Source organism: Sinocyclocheilus rhinocerous, unplaced genomic scaffold (genome assembly GCF_001515625.1).
Source record: "Sinocyclocheilus rhinocerous isolate Xijiao unplaced genomic scaffold, SAMN03320098_v1.1 scaffold1724, whole genome shotgun sequence".
Classification (NCBI taxonomy): domain Eukaryota; kingdom Metazoa; phylum Chordata; class Actinopteri; order Cypriniformes; family Cyprinidae; genus Sinocyclocheilus; species Sinocyclocheilus rhinocerous.
In genome coordinates, this window is record NW_015626034.1 from 796,710 (window position 1) to 815,339 (window position 18,630).

General features: G+C 37.0%; 1 protein-coding gene across 1 annotated transcript in view; it reads left to right on the top strand.

Moving 5' to 3' along the window:
* Nucleotides 1–16,640, top strand: part of LOC107708707 (alpha-N-acetylgalactosaminide alpha-2,6-sialyltransferase 5-like) — a 53,246-nt gene extending 36,606 nt beyond the window's left edge. The window contains exons 3-5 of the mRNA XM_016513011.1: nt 5,973–6,385; nt 14,087–14,194; nt 15,924–16,640. Coding sequence (XP_016368497.1) covers nt 5,973–6,385; nt 14,087–14,194; nt 15,924–16,170 — 768 coding nt within the window. The 3' untranslated portion in view covers nt 16,171–16,640. The remainder of the gene's footprint in view (nt 1–5,972; nt 6,386–14,086; nt 14,195–15,923) is intronic.
* Nucleotides 16,641–18,630: the final 1,990 nt, after the last annotated feature.

Consider the following 18,630-nt stretch of genomic DNA (forward strand, 5'->3'; position numbering starts at 1 on the left):
GTTAAACATTCAGTATTAATGCCTGTATAGCTGATTTGCGCCAGCTGGTAAGCAAATCACGCTGAGTGGATTGAGCGCGCAGCGGCGCAGATGCACAAGCTTGTCGAATAAATATCCCTTTCTCACAGACATCACTGGAAAGTTTGTAGTTCGGTCGGATATGTCAAAAATAAGTAAATAAAACAATGCACAAGTTACTTAACAACTGTGTTAATTTGTTCTGACACAGTTTAACGCTGAGTTCTTGTCATATTTTATTACCATTTTCTAAACTAGAGCGAATAAACTGTGATAATGTGAGAAATGTTGAAGGTGTCTGAATAAATTTTGGTTTGACTGTATCTATTTGATAAATGAAGTTAACCAACTAACATTATACATACTCTTTTGGTTTCTGTACCCAATATTTAAAAAATGTACAAATGCAATAAAAAATATCGGTATCGATACTCTGTATCGACAAGTACCAAAAATAAAAGTATCGGTATCGGGCGAGTACTGGAAAAAGTGGTATCGGTGCATCCCTAATTATTACATAATTCATCATTCACAAAACACATGTCTGGCTGTCCTGTTTTTTTGCAGAAATTTGCATCATTTTCAGTTCGTTTAATATTTTATTTTGAACCTTCAAGTATAGCACTCAGTAAGATAATCTTAGCTGACCTTTTATAGAATTACACAAAATGCTTCAATTCTCAAGTCATCATGCCAGGGTAGCGTTCATGTGTCATTTTGTTAGATTGCTCTTGTCATCTGCTTCTCAGATAGCCGTCAATCTGATTGTGCCATTTCCCAGTGACATTTCCTCAAGCTTGATGGACAGAGTCTGGCTCTCTCTGCAATATGTAATTCACAGTGTGAAGTAAAAGCTCAAGCACTGTAGAAAACACCCAGGACACTGAGGCGTTTTGCTTACACTGCACACGAATCTGATTTTGGTTTTCAAATCAATCTTTAGGATTGACTGTCTGCACTTTGTCATTTTGCAAGTGATGAAAACTGATCCGTTTGTTTAGTCATTGTAATCAATATCCGGCGTATTTACAATGGTTACTTCAGTAATGATAAAAGCGTCAGCACCATGCCAAGAGCCTTTCTCATAAAACTATGAGTAGCTGTCATTGTGGAAAGAGAGGATGGAAAATCATGAGCCGCATGAGACAACGGATGACAGAGATGTATCACGCATTCATGCGTATACTTTGTCCAAAACTGCTGACTCGTTCACTTGTTTACTATATACTACATAGTGATTGTGACACAAGCTTACATCACTTTTTGCGCTGTTCTGTTATTGACAAAGTGAAAATGCCTAAATGAAAAAGCCTCTAGCCTGTTTCCATCCAGTTGTTTCCAAACTAGTTTTTGCTAAATTTGAACTATCATCATAATTTATGTGCTAAAGTTATGCAAAAAAAGATTGTGTTGAACCATGAGAATTTTTAGTGACAAATCAGCTATATCTGTAAACATTTTGGTGTGCTACACCTTTTCTTTTTAAGACCAAGATCCTCTAGATAAAATCCACAAGCAAGGATCATACTGAATGGAAGTCCCCTGGAAGAAGTCCAGGACTTCATGTACCTGGCCAGCATCAGTGACCAAAAGGGGGGTACAGACACAAATGTCAAGGCAAGGATTGCCAAAGCAGCCTTCATACAGCTCAAGAATATCTGGAGCTCCAGAGATTTGTCCTTGGCAACCTGACTTCAAGTCATTGTTGCTGTATGGAGCTGAAACCTGAAGGACAACCAAGATGACCATCGGGAAGGTCCAATCCTTCATCAATAGCTGCCATAGAAAGATTCTCTAGATCCGCAGGCCTGACACTATCAGCAATAAAAAATATTTGGGAAAGGACACATTAACTTCCTGCTGAATAAGAAATCAGGAAGAGAAGATGGGGCTGGATAGGGGACACCCTTTGTAAACTGCCAACCAACATAAGGGGGCAGACATTGAAGTGGCCACCCAAGAAACACCTGGCAACATGACCTCGAGGCTGACATCATCAAGATGGGTTACACCTGGAACCAGTTGGAAAGAATGGCCAAGAACAGAGGACTCTAGAGATCTGCGGTTGGCAGTCCATACCCTGGCAATGAGTGCCTCTGGACACAAACCATGTGTTAATGTGTTTCAGATCAAGTTTATTCCATTTCATGTGTTTTTGTGCTGTTTAGATTTCAATATAGCATGGATTTGAGTTGAACATGCCAAAAAAATATCAGATTTTTGCTGTCCCAGGGCAGATTTAAATGCCCACATGTTAAGAATTGTTGGACAATGACTCTAAGGAATTGATATTGTGTTCATTTAACCCTCACTAATGCACCATCTGGATAAAACAGATCTCAAGAGTCTCCCGTGCAGCTATCGACTATATCGGGGCGTTTATCAGCAGTTAAACAAAGGATTTTTTGTGACACAGGAAACTCATGTGGCCCACAAGGATTTCAGCTGCTCCCGGCCTCATTAAACATTATGTCAGTGGAGCAGCACCTGTGTCTTCTTTGACCTGCGGCTGAGTTTCATTACCTAGAGAGCATCGGACGCCAAGAGGAGACGCATGCAAATGCCGCAGCACTGCCTGCAGAGTACATGGCACCATTTGTTATTATTATTTCCCTCACAGCAGATGCCTTCATCCAGGACAAATTACGCAACGCTGGCAGCGCTCTTTGCATATTATTGATTTAAAGAGCGTGACAGAGGATGGGGAAGAGAAATTTCACCGTAAATACAACACTTCCTTGAGAAGCGAAGATGGGCCTTTATTCCTGAAACACTTTATCCCCCAAGGATGGGGCTGAAGGGACTGTGCCCTTATCACTGTAAGAATACCAATGGTGCGTTTATGTCGGCTTGGAATAATTAATGGAAAGCTGTAGAGAATGGAAAGCCACGCAGTGGAATAGTATGTGGTTTGAATGTGGAGATGTGTAGGAGAAGCTGGACGGATTTTAAAACTATTCAAGGTTAGGAGGCCTGAATTACTAACCGCTTCAAACAAGATGTTGTGAATAAAGAAATCCTCAGGCAAAATTGCAGTGCATATGTCAACAGTATCTTTGAAACTAGGACTTTTTTTCTCTTAATAGATCATTTAATTTGAAGAGCCTCCATTGATTCTCAGGTGCATTCTACCAGACCTATAACCCAGAGTACCAAAAGAGGATCTGAAGACAAAATTAAAGAGTTGTTTAGTCATATACGGATGTTTCTTCACCAGTGGACACTTGGCCCTTGTGGAAAATAAACTAATAAACTACTATTTAAAATAAGTTCTCTTAAAACAGTATTTACACTCTCAGTAATATATTTAATTTTTCTTCTTTAACCAAAGAATTCTTTTTTTTAACCAACACGTCATTTCCACCATATATGTTGTATATTAAATGGAAATAAAAATGCAGTGTCTATTTACACTAAGCGCAAATAGCCCGCCTTATTGGCAGAGGCTATTTACACTAACTCCGCCCACCAACGTGTGATTTGTGTAGTCAACACTACAAAAGACACATATTAAACATCAGATCTACTGGCGTAGATAGTAAGGTATGAGCTTTTTGGCGCGATCGACCCGAGTTCGAACCCGCCTTTTGCCGAACTTTTTTTCTCCCTTTTCAAATCTCATATCAAAACGGAAAGGCATTTATTTTCAATAAAAATTAAGGAAATAATCAAAAAGTAGAAAATGAAATATCGGGTACAGGGTAGGTGTAGGTGTAGGGATGGCTTTATTGTCCCAATAAAGTGGCATCCATTTAATAATTTGAATTAAAATTATAATTTACACTCAATACGTTAATATTGCGTACTGTTTTATAATGTACTACAATACAGAGGTGCAATTCATTGCCACTATTTTCAATAAGTATTATAAATAGCAGGAAATCTTGCTATTTTAACACAGTGTAAATAGAATTTTGATTTGCAATTTGTGTAAATAACATATCGTTAAGAAATACAGCTATTTTCACTTAGTGTAAATAGAATCCATTGCTATTTGCACTTAGTGTAAATAGCATCTATCGCTAAGAAAATATGCTATTTTCACTTAGTGTAAATAGCCGCTGCCTTATTTTTAATATTCTCAGAACGGTAAAATGTCTAGTTTTCTTGTTGTGATTATAACATTATTAAAGGTTACAAAACATAACAAGAACTTTCATCAAGTACAAATAACATAAGGACATTTTAAGAATGTTGTTCTAAAAGAATGTTTTCTCTCAACATTGAGAACGTTCTTCAAGTATGAATAATAACATCATAAAGACATTCTGAGAATGTTGTTCTAAGAACGCTTTCTCACAACGTTTTGAAAAAGTATATAAAATATTAGTCACAGCCTGAACGTCTGATGCATACAGCACACAAAATTGGAAACACTTCAGGAGTTTTAAAGTCGTCATTGGATTGGTTGAATTATACAGTATTTCCGGGAGATGTGTGTCGCGTTCTTTAATGTTCCGCCTGGCATCAAGATGCCGTGATGCCAAACCCCCTCGTGGAAGAAGAAAGCTCTCGTGTTTACAACTGTGACAGTGGCTACGTTTACATGCAACCAAATAATCCGTTTGTAATCGGATTGACGGCTCAGTCGGACTGAAAAGCCTTCATGTAAACACCTTAATCGATCCGATTGAGCTCGATCGGAATGAAATTTCGATCGGATTGAAGGGGGTGGTTTATTCCTTTTCTAATACGATTGAGAGTGCATGTAAACACTCCATCGGATTGAACCCCGAAACTGAAAGGACTGCGCATGTGCAATGACGCAGAAATATTGTCAAACTTTTTTTTTCTCCCTTTTCAAATCTCGTATCACATTGTAAAGGCATTTATTTTCAATAAAAATTAAGGAAATAATCAAAAAGTAGAAAATGAAATATCGGGTACAGGGTAGGTGTAGGTGTAGGGATGGCTTTATTGTCCCAATAAAGTGGCATCCATTTAATAATTTGAATTAAAATTATAATTTACACTCAATACGTTAATATTGCGTACTGTTTTATAATGTACTACAATACAGAGGTGCAATTCATTGCCACTATTTTCAATAAGTATTATAAATAGCAGGAAATCTTGCTATTTTAACACAGTGTAAATAGAATTTTGATTTGCAATTTGTGTAAATAACATATCGTTAAGAAATACAGCTATTTTCACTTAGTGTAAATAGAATCCATTGCTATTTGCACTTAGTGTAAATAGCATCTATCGCTAAGAAAATATGCTATTTTCATATAGTGTAAATAGCGTCTATCACTATTCACACTTAGTGCAAATAGCCGCTGCCAAATAAAAATGCTCTGTCATCATCATACTCATCCTCATGTTGTTCCAAACCTGACTTTCACTTGTGGGTGAATTATCTCTTTGATATCATTGTTTGATGAAAATGCAAGGCTAATTTCATAGCTAGCATTTTATGTATCCTAAATACACAAAATGAAATAATATTTTAATTTTTTGCATAATTTAACAGAATTACAGTATGATTAGAAATGACACACAATACAAATATTCTGCTTATTATTATATTCTGGTCAAAATATTCACATTACATATTTTATATCAAGCTCTAAATTTCGTATAGTAAATTTCGTGTAGTATTTCGTTAGTAATGCTGGAAATGATGTCACAACTGTAAAGTGTTGTTGCTGTTAGCTAAAACTGGCCTTGTGTAAAGGTTTCTAAAACAGTTTTAATTTGAACTTTATATAACAAAAAGAAAAAAAAAAGAAATCTCCACCCCGTGGGCCATAAAAGTGTAGTTAAAGAAATACCAATAAGGCATTGAGGTTTAACTTGTTTGCCTTGAACTGGTACACCCAGTGTTTACATTTGCTTAGCCACGTATACATTATTTAAATGACTGCTGCATCTAATATAGACTCTGTATGAAATATTGACTATGGTTGTACGCTTGCATAGAGCTAATCTTTCCACTCTCTTCCCCACAGCCTCTGAAGATGCACTGCAGGAGCTGCGCGCTGGTCACCAGCTCAGGTCATCTAACCGGTGGGGGTCGCGGAAAAGAGATCGATCAGGCGGAGTGCGTCATCCGAATGAATGACGCGCCCACGGCCCGTGGCTACGGGGTGGACGTGGGTCACCGCACGAGCCTGAGGGTCATCGCTCATTCCAGCATGCAGAGAGTGCTGCGCAGCCGCCACGAACTCCTCAACTCCAGTCAGGACACAGTCTTCATCTTCTGGGGACCCAGCAGTTACATGCGACGTGACGGGAAAGGGCTGGTTTATAACAACCTGCGGCTTATGAACCAAGTGCTGCCTAAACTCAAGGTCTATATCATCTCCTGGCAGAAAATGCTCCAGTTTGATGAACTATTCAAGAGAGAGACCGGCAAAGACAGGTAACGGCCACTTTATTATGTTTTACAGAGCCAATTTAAAATTTTATTATTTGATAAGAGGCCAATTTTAGTATCTGTAATGATACGGTTCAGCAAATAAGCTTAAATATGTGATGATACACTACTTTGATGTTTCATTGTATAAAGGCAAAATATTTTCAAACCCATTTCTGAACTAAAATGGGTCTGCAGAACTCAATTAACCGAAGGCGTGCATTTACATTATTGAGATAGCAGACGTTTTCATCAACGTGCCAATATTATCCATGTGACATGCCCTAATTTTTCGTGACCTATTTTTATTTTAAAAAGGTGTTATAAAGGAAAGATGATGCGTGTCCTAGAATAGTCTGCAGAGGCCATTCTTATTCCTCATTTACTGCTCTCTGAGAAGACCAGCCTCTTTTTCCCTTTCAACTCTAGGATCACATGGGAAATCAGTTTTTGTGGGATTCTAGATTTGAACATTAAGCCAAGATCTCCACTTAATCAAAGCAAGTGTGTGTGCGCAGCGTAGTGTGTTTGCAGTGAATGGGGGTTTTAATATATTCATTTTTTGTCCACAGAACATGAATTTGTCATAAAGGTTCTTTATTGACATGGATGGTTCCATGAAGAACCTGTAACATACATGGAACCTTTCCATTGCACAAAAGGTTCTTTATAGTGGAAAAGTGTTCTTCAGACTAATTAAATGTTCTTCACACAAAGAAAAAAATGGTTCTTTTAAGAACTGTTCACTGAAAGGTTCTTTGGGGAACCAAAAATGTTTTTTTTATGGCATTGTTGTGAAAGCCCCTGTTGGAACCTTTATTTTTTAAAGTGAATGCTGTAAATGTACGGGTCCTGGTTATATTCTGATACTTCAAATGAACACTAATTTAGTTATGGTGATGTGTCATCCTGAAGATCTCATTAGTGAATGTCTTTTCATGTGGGTTTTATCGCAAAAACACCATTTTTACAGAGTGCTCCTTAAAACTATTTGGAGGCTCATTAGTAAGAAATGCAAATATTACCACTGATGAATTGGCTTAGAATGATACAGGAGTGTTTTGTAGCTGCTGTCCCTTATTACCACAGCAGTCTTATTGCAGCCGTCAAAGTGTGTCTTTCTTTCATCTTGTATCACTTTCGTTGGTGTTATTCCCAAAAGTGGCAAATGAAAAGCAGAGAAGACAAAAGATTGCTGTGAGAATCATACCAACCATGCGCAACAAAAATCTGTCTCTGTTAGATGTCAGAATTGGACTGGAGAAGGATGGCTGCTGTTGCTTTATTGGTTTGATCAGTGTTTTCCCATGTTTGTTTGCATACATGCAGAATTTCAAAGAGCTGGTCTATCAAAAGTTACTATAAGAAACTACAGAAACTAAAAAACACTACTGCCTATAAATGCATTAGTCACAAACAATCATATACCAATAATTATTCGGGGCAAACAATTGCCCTGCTATAGGCTATTGGCTGTGCTAATTAGAAGGCGGTCACAGCTTTTTTCACTTTAGTCTTTTAGACTGTGTATATCTTTGATGTCTGTACACTGACGCGGAAGCGTTCAGCCCTTGTGTTCAGCCTCCTCGGGTGAAGACCGACGAGTGTAAAGACCTGCGACTTTACCTGCACGACTTCACCGAGCAACGAAACCGGCAACGCACTTAAGTATTATTTTTATCTTTGCTAGTGAGCGGCGCCTCGTGGTACCACCACAGAGAGGCTCGAAATCACTTTCCAGAACATTCTCGTTCACTATTCCTGGCTGGTGGAATGATCTTCCCACCCCTATCCGGAATGCTGAATCCCTGACAATTTTCAAGCGACAGCTGAAAACTCATCTCTTTCAACGCTACTTGACTTCATCCTAAATTAAAGTAAATTAAAACAATTTTTTTTATTAAATCTTTATTTATTCCTTCCCTTTCTAGCTTGTACTTATTTGAACAAATGCCTGAAACTTGGTATTACGAGCACTTCCTGTGTCTGTTTGCCTCTTTAAGAAGAATCGCTTTATGTATCCCACAATTGTAAGTCGCTTTGGATAAAAGCGTCTGCAAAATGAATAAATGTAAATGTAAATGTAATTACTATTTTTAGCTGTAAATTTTACCTCAGTGATGTTTTGGGTTGAAAATCTAGGTTGCAAATTAACAAATCCTACTGTGGCTGAGGCTGAGCTCAATATAATTTAGGTCATGCAAAGCCTACTGTGCTTATTAAAAGAATAGTTTACTTTTTGATTTTGTGGAACACATGAATGAATAACCGTAGTGACAGCATGTAACAAGGTTTCTCAACTCTGGATCTCAAGGTCCGCTTTCCTACAGAGCTTAACTCCAATCTTGACCAACTCACTTGCCTGTAACTTTCTAGTAGTCCTGTAGGCCTTGATTCGCATGTTCAGGTGAGTTTGATTAGGGTTGGAGCTAAACTCTGCTGGAAAGTGGACCTTAAGGGTCAGAGTTGAGAACCCCTGGCTTATAATAACCTGGAATTCTAAAGATTTATCCAGTCATGTAACCTTATTAATATTCAATGAGCCATGCTTTCACTAGAGTAGAATTTCCTGTAGATAATCATTTTGATAATACATTTAAAACAGTTCTTGCAAAAGGTGTTTACAAAGACATTTTAAGAACATTTCTGTCTTTGTAGAGGCATCATAAATGCAATCCTATAATTGGCTCTACCCATATACAGTATTAAATAAACAACACTAAACATCAAAATTTGGCAACATATTTCACTCATTTGTTTGATATTCATATTCATTAATGTGCATCTTTAACTGCATACTGTAATATGAACAACCAAAATACACTGATTTAAGTCTCATGAGACAATGTAATAAACTGTATGTGTGTAATTCACTACAAAAAAACAGTTCATAAGATTAATTCATTCGGGGATCAAACTACAATGGTTGCACTGTATGGTCTTAATTCACTAAAAAGTAAAAGATCATTAGAGTCATTTGTTTGGAAAACAAAATGTTTTTGATTCACAAAAAAAAAATGGCTCATCATTCTTTCTGTAATCAGACTACACTGGTCGGGCTGTCGTTTTTGCGCTGTAGATTCAGTAATGGGGTTGTAGTGCAGAAAATACTGCCAGAGTATTTTAGTAGCGCATTCCATTTGCATTGTCGGAAGAATACATATGCGATAAACGTTAATGGAAATAACATTTCCATTTCCAGAACTGTACAGGTCTTTTAGGGGGACCATATTGGTTTTTTTTTTTGGTTTTTTTTTCAATTATAGTTGTTCAATACAAATTATTGATGATTTGTTAGTTCTTTTGTTGAAATCTGAAATATTAATAAATAAATATGTAGATAAATTAAATATAAATGCATATATATAAATGTGTATATATAAAACATATACATTTATATGCAATATAATATTTTTTCGAGTCTTTCCTTTGTAAATGATCAATCATAAAATGAATGTATGAAACTGAATGAACATATGAAACGAACATATGAACAATATGCCTTTTTATAAAAGCAATAAACCAGTCTAGTCATGTTGTGGACACCCATTACCTGTGGTAAAATCACTGTAACGCATGGTGTCTCATGGCTTATTGCTTTCTTGAAGAGTCATAGGGCCAAGAGAGCCTCAGCCCTCAAGGACCTTCTGAAACTGTACTTACAGTTAAACCCCAAGACTACTTCTAAAGTAATTCAGGCTGATGTTGTTATAATTTGTGCATTATAGGTCATGTAAATAGTCATGCAGGAGTACTTGGCAATGGGGACGCAGTGTCTTTGCTCTCCGGCCTGGCAGTGACAGACAGCCCTGCGGCACAAACAACAGCCCAATGTTCTGGCATTTTGTTTTTCCACGACTTAGCAGTTCAGTTTTCTCCTCTTCTGTTGTTTTCTCCTGCATCTCGTCACATTGGCTTCTAAACAATCCTGCTTTGGAGAATACGGTCTGTCAGAATGTGTTCATAGGGGTTCTGAGCGTTGATCTAAGCAATATGTTTCCATGATATCTGGATAGTATTTGCTGGATATTGAACATTAAATATTATGTTTGGTCAAGCACATATGTTCAATGTTGTGACGTTGAATTCTTTGGATAGTTGAAATGCAGAGGCAGTGGTCATCCTCATTTTGCCTTTATGAGCAGTCTCATGTTATACTGTACCACACATACTTCTGTAAGAACTCTTCATGAACTAAATATCATTGTCCTCTAATAAAAGATTATGCATCGCCATATGCATTACAGAAATTGTTTATTTCTTCTGAAGATGCACTGAAAGATACTAGCACAAAAAAGTTCACTGTATTTATGATTTTATTTAACCCTCAAATGAGACAGCAAGTTTATGTCTTTGGGGGCTTCTTTATCCTTGAATGGTTTCTGAGACTATAAGCTAAATGAACCGACCTTCATCTGGCAGTCATACACAGTTTTATGTTGAGTCAAACATCCTGTATTTGCACTTCAAATACAGCTGAAATTTCCGAAAATCATATTAGTTCGTCCACCTCGATAATACATCAGTAAGCCTTGTCTATTTTTGCTTTTGAACTTTTTGAACACCATCTTTTCAGTTTATATGTCCTCTAGTAAAATAGGCAGTATGCTGAGAAATAAAAACATATATCACCCAAAAAAAGCATGTCTTAAAGCAGCGGCCCTAAAAGTGAAATTGGTTTATGAAGTGGCACAACAACAGCCAGTCAGAACTTATATGATGTTTAATTTGAGTTTACTTGAATTCTTTAAATATAATGCATTATAAAACATTTTTAATGTAAATAAATGTATTAATAATTTTAACCACATTTCTAATATCTTACTTATCCATTCATTGTTACACCCTTAGAAAGTAGAATGCATTAAAACATGATGCATTTTAACTTCGGTTACAATTATTTATGAAAAGATATAATGAATTACAACAAACATTATGATTACCTAAGTAATGCATTAAGCAAAACTTAAAGTAATGTGTTACTGATATGAATTATGGGCCTTGAACAGTTAGTTCTGGTCTTTGGAATTTTATTGACTGAGTGGCATTCCAAGAGCGCTCATGTAACTGGCCATTAACTGACACTAACATTTGTCTTTGTTTGTACACTGCTGGGGATTTGGGTCATCAATGGGTGGCGATAAGTGTCTGTTTTTTATGAGTGAGTCATTGAATTAATCACTTAACCAATTTGTTAAAAAACAATTAATTCAGGAACTAATTAGTAGCTGGCTGCACTGTCTTTATGAGTGATTCATTCACCCCAGCGATGTTCTAAAAGACTGATTTATTCAAGACTAAAACAAGTGAGTTATCAACTTCATTTATTCATTTAATCTGTGTTGGTCAGAGATGCAAAGTTTGATTATGCCGTGGCTTTTTTTCTAACTATTATTTTTTGTTAGAGGAAAAAATAACTGGTGATATTGTATCTAAATGTAAGTTCCCTTTCAGTCTGTCACTCTCGACGTCACGTCGGTGACCGACGAATTGGGAATCTCGCCAGAGAGACCAATCCACTTCGAGTGTAACTAAACAATTCGCAGAAATTTGCATCTAGCTGCCACACCCCACAGAACGGGTATAAGAGGCAGCAGGTGCACCGCATTCATTCATCTTTTCGCTTCGGAGCCGAGCGGTGGTGCATCACTACTGCTTTTCTCTTCGAGTGACTGCAGAAAGCGAGTGCGGGCGTTACGACAGACACCAGCAGTGGTCACAGTCTCACGGGAATCATCCGTCGTCCAGACAGCCACACCCCGAAGGGGGCAACGCAGCCGAGTCGTCATTCCCGGGGAAAGAGAGCTCGCACTCTGATGCAGCAATCAACATCTGGTCGTCAGGGGGAGCACCGAAGGATACGGGCAGTACACTCTGTCCTGCAGAGGGCCCAGCGCGCTCCTCCGGCAGCTCCACCGGCTGCGGAGTGCTTGAGGGGTGAGGAACTTCCTCGGGAGAAGCCCTCACTGTGATCCTCAAATCACCTCTGACTCCACCGGAAGCAGCGACGCCCCGGAGGCAGAGGGACTCTGTAGTCTTTTAAGCAACTCCGAGATGGTCATGTCCCCACACAGAGAACATGCACCATCCACGAACGCTTCCTCAGCGTGCTTAATGCCCAGACATGTGAGGTAGCGATCGTGACGGTCCTGAGGCGCCAGGTAACGACCACATCCAGAAACGCACAGGTGATAAGACATCTTTAAAAAGACGCAATCACCCGTGTTGTTCTTTTAGGGATTGCTCTTTTAGCGCCTGAAGGAGGGAATGGAGACATCACGTCCCGTCGCCACAATTGCTGTACCGCCACTGAGCTGCCGGGTCACCGGTTTGGCTCCTCAGCAAAAACATGAATGAATGCGGTGCACCTGCTGCCTCTTATACCCGCGCTGCAGGGTGTGTCTCCGTTCCCTCCTTCAGGGAACTAGGGTTACACATGTAACGAGACATTACTCGTTTGTAATGTGTTATTGAACTGTTCTATAAAGTAATATAACACTGTCTGAACAGCAACTTCTTTTACCTTGATGCAGCAGGGTTACTATGGTTAACTAAAACTAAAACAATTTTTGTTACTTGAAATAAAAAACTTTAATTGAAATAAAATAAAATAAACAAACAAAAAAATTCAACTTATTTTATTTCAGCTAGTTACCAAGGTAACATTTTCATTTAGTTTATCCTGATGCACTAAAATAACTACAACTAAAAAAGAAATCGACAAAAAAATGACAAAAACACAACAATAATTTTCTTCACATTTTAGCTAAAATTAAAATGAAAACAGAAAATATTTAAATAAAAATTACTTAAAAACATTTATAAAAACTATAATAGTTTCTAATAGTTGATACTAAAATAACCCTGCACAGCACAACTATCAAAGATCTAGTGCATAGAAAAACAATTAATAAGAAGTGTAGTAGAACACACACACACACACACACATTTGTTTCTGTGAATTGTGGGGACTTTCCATAAACTTCTATTACTTTTATACTCACCAAACAATATTTTCTATCCTCTAACCCTAAACCTACCCCTTATAGAAAACCTGTTTGCATTGTTACACATTCAGATAAACACCATTTACTATTTTTAATAATTTGTTTCCCTCATGGGGACCTGCATTTTTTGGATGTCATGTCATGTGTCAAGCAACTGCTTTTGAAAAAAATTAATAAAAAACAATGGAAAAACAGTGCAGTGGTATGCAAAAACATGTTCTGTGTGAATGGCCCCTAACTGTGCAGAGGTTATAGTTTAGATGTTGATTAATTCCATTGGATATTCTAGCGCATGCACAAGAGATTATTTACATTGCATCTGCCAGACAGTGGATGCTCTGTTGTCTGAGGTAATTTAACAGTAATCAGAGGCTTCTAATCAAACACGTCCGGGTTGTTGTTGTTCACTAATGCTGTTGTTTTCCTTTATTAATGTGTTATTTGTCAAAGATTCACCAGGGCTTTCATGTCAGACGGCAGGTTGGCAGAACTGATGAGCAGTTGATGATAGCGTTCAGTTGTAGAAATGATCCTGACAGCTGGACAGCACTCTAAACGCAACAGAATCTTGGGCTTGCGTGTGTGGAATTTCTAATGGAAATATCTTCTGGAATGTTAACTACAGCACGCCTCGCAGTTTGGTATTCATTGTATTGTTTTCAGCAGACAGTCACACACTCTCTCTCTGTTTCTCTTTCAGGAGAATCTCTAACTCGTGGTTAAGCACAGGCTGGTTCACAATGACTATTGCCTTAGAGCTCTGTGACAGAATCAATGTGTACGGCATGGTGCCTCCGGATTTCTGTAGGTAAGTCCGATTTCACTGCTTTGCTTTTGGGTTTCAGCATACAGTGAGGTCCAAACCTGAGATCATTAGTAAAAATGATTTTGCATACACTATTCAAAAATATGAGGTTGGTAAGATTTTTTGTTAACATTTAAGAATTTTTTGGAAGTCTTTTTTGTTGCATTTATTCAAAAATACAGTAAAACATAATACTGTGGAATTGTATAACAATTTAAAATTGTTTTCTATTGGAATGTATTTTAAAATAATAATTTAAAATGGTGCTCAGGAAACGTTCCCTATTATAACAGTTTAAATTGGTTCTGCTCCTTAATATTTTTGTGGAAACTGTAATAATTTTTTTCAGAATTCTTTGATGAATAGAAGGTGTAACAACAATAACAATATAAAAAATATTTTGATAAATTGCATGCGTCCTTGCTGAATAAAAGTACAAATTTCTTTCAAAAAATAAAACAAAGTCTTGCCTACCCCAAAATTTCGATCAGTAGTGTAGATATAAAGAACTTTTGATGTTTGAATTAGTCACAAATTTGTTTATTTGATTACTGACCTAGAAATAATTATGCACTGATATTAAAAATCTGTCCAATATGATAATCCAATAACGAATTTCATGTTGTAGCCCTTTTTATATAAGATTCTGTACTATTTTGTCTAAATAAAAATTTAATATTTAAATTAAAAATAAAACTCTCAAAAATAAATGAATCATTTAAATGCTACAAGTGAACTGAGATATCAACATATCTAAAAGTATATAATATACATATATTATAATATATATATTAGTGCTGTCAAACGATTAATTGCGATTAATCACATCCGAAATAAAAGTTTTTGTTTACATAATATCTGTGTGTACTGTGTATATTTATTATGTATATATACACACACACACACATGCATGTTTATATTTAAGAAACATTTTATATTTCTATATTAAATATATTTATATCTAATATAAATTATATAAATATAAATATTTACATGTAAATATTTGCAAAATATATACTGTATGTGTGTGTATTTATATATACATAACAATCAAGGTAATTAACTAATAATAAGGACAGGAACAACCAAATAAGGACACAGGGGCGTTACAAAATTAAAAACATTGTAAATATGTTTAGTCATTGTAGTAGTAATAACAGCCTGTTTTTGCAAAAAGAGTTTCATGGCCGGTAAAAAAACGTTTTGGCCGGTAAATCTGATCATGTCACCGGCCATTGGCAGGTGTGGCAAAAAGTTAGTTTTAGGCCCTGTATATATATAATCAGCTGATACCAATGCAAGGTGTATGCCTATTAGAAATAGGGATGTTGTTTAGAATGTTTCAAAATCCTAAACCTTTCTGTTCATTTCCATGTTAAAATTGTATTGTGAATCACATATTTCCAATGTGGTCATAGATCTGATCTTTCTGCATGTTTGTTCAGGCAGCCCCTGCTGTGTACCAATGCTATGAGAAAAATAATAGAGAGCCAAAAATTAAATGATTCATTGTGATTCCCCACTGAGGCATGACCTCTTCCCCAAGCCATTTTGCAACCTTAATGTATTACATAAAATCAATTTATTCCCCTTAAAGCCAGTTATTTTCTGAACCAAATCAGGTTAATTGCCTTGAAAATGAATATCTAGCTCAGGATTAATTTGGGAATCGGGGAATGTACTGGTACCTTAACACGGTCCCCATTTTAATCTCTGCTCTCATTGTGTACAGGGAGTCTCAGCACCCCTCTGTCCCATATCACTACTACGAACCGACGGGTCCGGACGAATGTGCCATGTACATCTCCCACGAGCGAGGCCGGCGAGGCAGCCACCATCGCTTCATCACAGAGAAGCGAGTCTTTGCCAGCTGGGCTCGGATGTTCAACATTCATTTCTACCAGCCGGACTGGAGTCCGCCGCCGTTACCGAGAAATAGCACGGCAACCACAGTCTTTCCCCAGTCGCAGAAGACGTGACTCTCACCAGAGCCTTCAAAGATCTCCAACTGCCTCAGACGGATCACTGGCTAATTCCTGTTGCCGTGTGGATGGAGCTTTACGTGTTGGATTGACTGAGAGAGACTCTGATTCAAGGAGAACTGATGCTTAAACCTTTTCTTTTGCACATTCATTGTTTCTTTAGGTACAAAAGGCATTCCAGTAGGCTGTACGCATCCATATTTCAGCAGCTCATTGAGTATCACAGTTTTATGCGGCATCTAGGAAAAATTAGAAAGGGTGGTGGATCAAAGAGCTCTAGAGTGTATAGGATCTGCCTGCAACAAAATTTGTACTAAAGACAATGTAAAACAGCATTCGAAAGTCATTTTACTTTGATAATATGACATATTATTGAATGAAACAGGATAATCATTGAGAGAACAGAATGACGGCACTTGATTTTATCCAACTTTGTGAAAAACGGTCTCTGTTTACTGTCAGGTGGTTAGAAGACAGTGGTTTTTGACATCAGCAGAACAGGAAATGCAAGAAAATTTCTTTTTTGGATTCATTTTTATGAAAGATTATGAAGATAGTTTTTTTTTAAATAACTTAAAGGAACACTCCACTATTTTTGAAAAAAAACTAATTTTCCAACTCCCCTAGAGTTAAATAGTTGAGTTTTACCGTTTTCGAATCTATTCAGCCGATCTCTGGGTCTGGCGGTAGCACTTTTAGCTGTAGCTTAGCATAGATCATTGTTAGGGGAGTTGGGCAATGAGCCTATTTTCAAAAATAGTGGAGTGTTCCTTTAAAGGGATCAACTATTCGCAGTGAGGCCTGAAATGTGCACTAAGACAGTAAAACAATGACAATTTTTTTTATTCATGTTGACTTAATCAACCCAATAATGTCCAGTGTATTAATGCCGTTTACACTCTTAAAAATAAAGGTTTCTTTATTGGCATTGATGGTTCCATGAAAAAAGGTCGACATCCATGGAACCTTTTAACTGCAACAAGGCTCTTTACAGTGGAAAAAAATCTTTAGATTATTAAAATATAAAGAAAATAATGGTTCTAATGCTTTCTGTCCACCGAAAGGTTCACAGTAAAAAATTATATGATCAGTAAGTCAAGGCAACTTATGTTTTTACATTAACATTAAGTTGAGAAAAAGTTCTATGAAATTCAACTTGGTTTAATGTAAGTTGAAATGACTTGTATAACCAAGACGAGTACACTTAGTTCAGTTCATGCCTTAAATATTTTACTTTCTAAGTTTTTACGTTGAAATGGGTGGCAATTTTTTTGTGTATTTTTTGGAACCAAAAAATAGTTCTATGGCATTGCTGTGAAGACTCCCTTTTGAAACCTTTATTTTTAGGAGTGTATAATATTTTGAAATTTTTAAAGACATTATACTGAAATGTATAACAGGTGAATTTTTGAAATAAAAAAAAAAAGTACAATTTTTAATCCTTTTATGTTCTTTAATTATTTTCCTATTTTATTACCCCATCTGACACTGGATTTTTATTTCTTTCTTTCAGTGTTTGTTTTATGCTTTGCTCTTATTTTTCTTTCTCGAGATAATTTCAATTTTCCAAACTCATTGCACAGCTGAAAGTGTTAAACAGATAAAAGGCGCAAACGATCGTACTTGATTGTGCGACTGATTTGAAATGTTTTAACATGAACAATAAACAGTTCTTTTGTTTAAAAAACAATTAATATGCAGTGTGATTCTGCAGTCTTGATCGAGCTTTCTCACATTTATCAAAGCTGAAATATCTAAGATGATTCCAGCTGGAATACGCAAGGATCCACAAGAAATGTAGCAGCATAAGGGCAACACAGAGCATATAAAAATTTAATCGAAACCCAACATCCATTATTTTTGTGGTCAGGCTGGAGCGGAGCGTGTCAGAGGTGTACAGGACGCACACGTGTAATTACGGCCGTCACAGCAGGAGGCCATGCATCGTTGACCATGACCGCGCTGCACCTGTCAGTCATGCAAATGTACACACGAGTCGGGACTGTTAAAGCAGCCTTCGCATTAATGCGCCCCAGATGACTGACAAGTTGGCATTGCTGTTGAATGCACAAATGTTTGCAGATACGCCGCGCAGCTATGAGTGACGAGGCGGCCTATTATAGCTTGAATTATTGCAAAAGCTACTGTTGGTTGTATAAATGCTGAATGCCTGTCCATCTCGAGGGGAAACGGAAGAATTCAGCGACTATTATTTCTGTATGCTTACAGCTGTGGAGGAAATCATGCGTCACTTTGAAAAACAGCAAGTAGGAAAAATGTTTCAAGATAAAGTCATTTCTATAATACTAGGGTTGTTATCTTAATATGTGTTCATTCAACAGCATTTGTGGCATACTGTTGTTTATAATGCAGAATCATTGCAACTCGTTCTTTAAAAAAGCAAAACATCAAGGCTGCAATGAGTCTGCAACAAGGGCAAATTAATGATGGATTTAA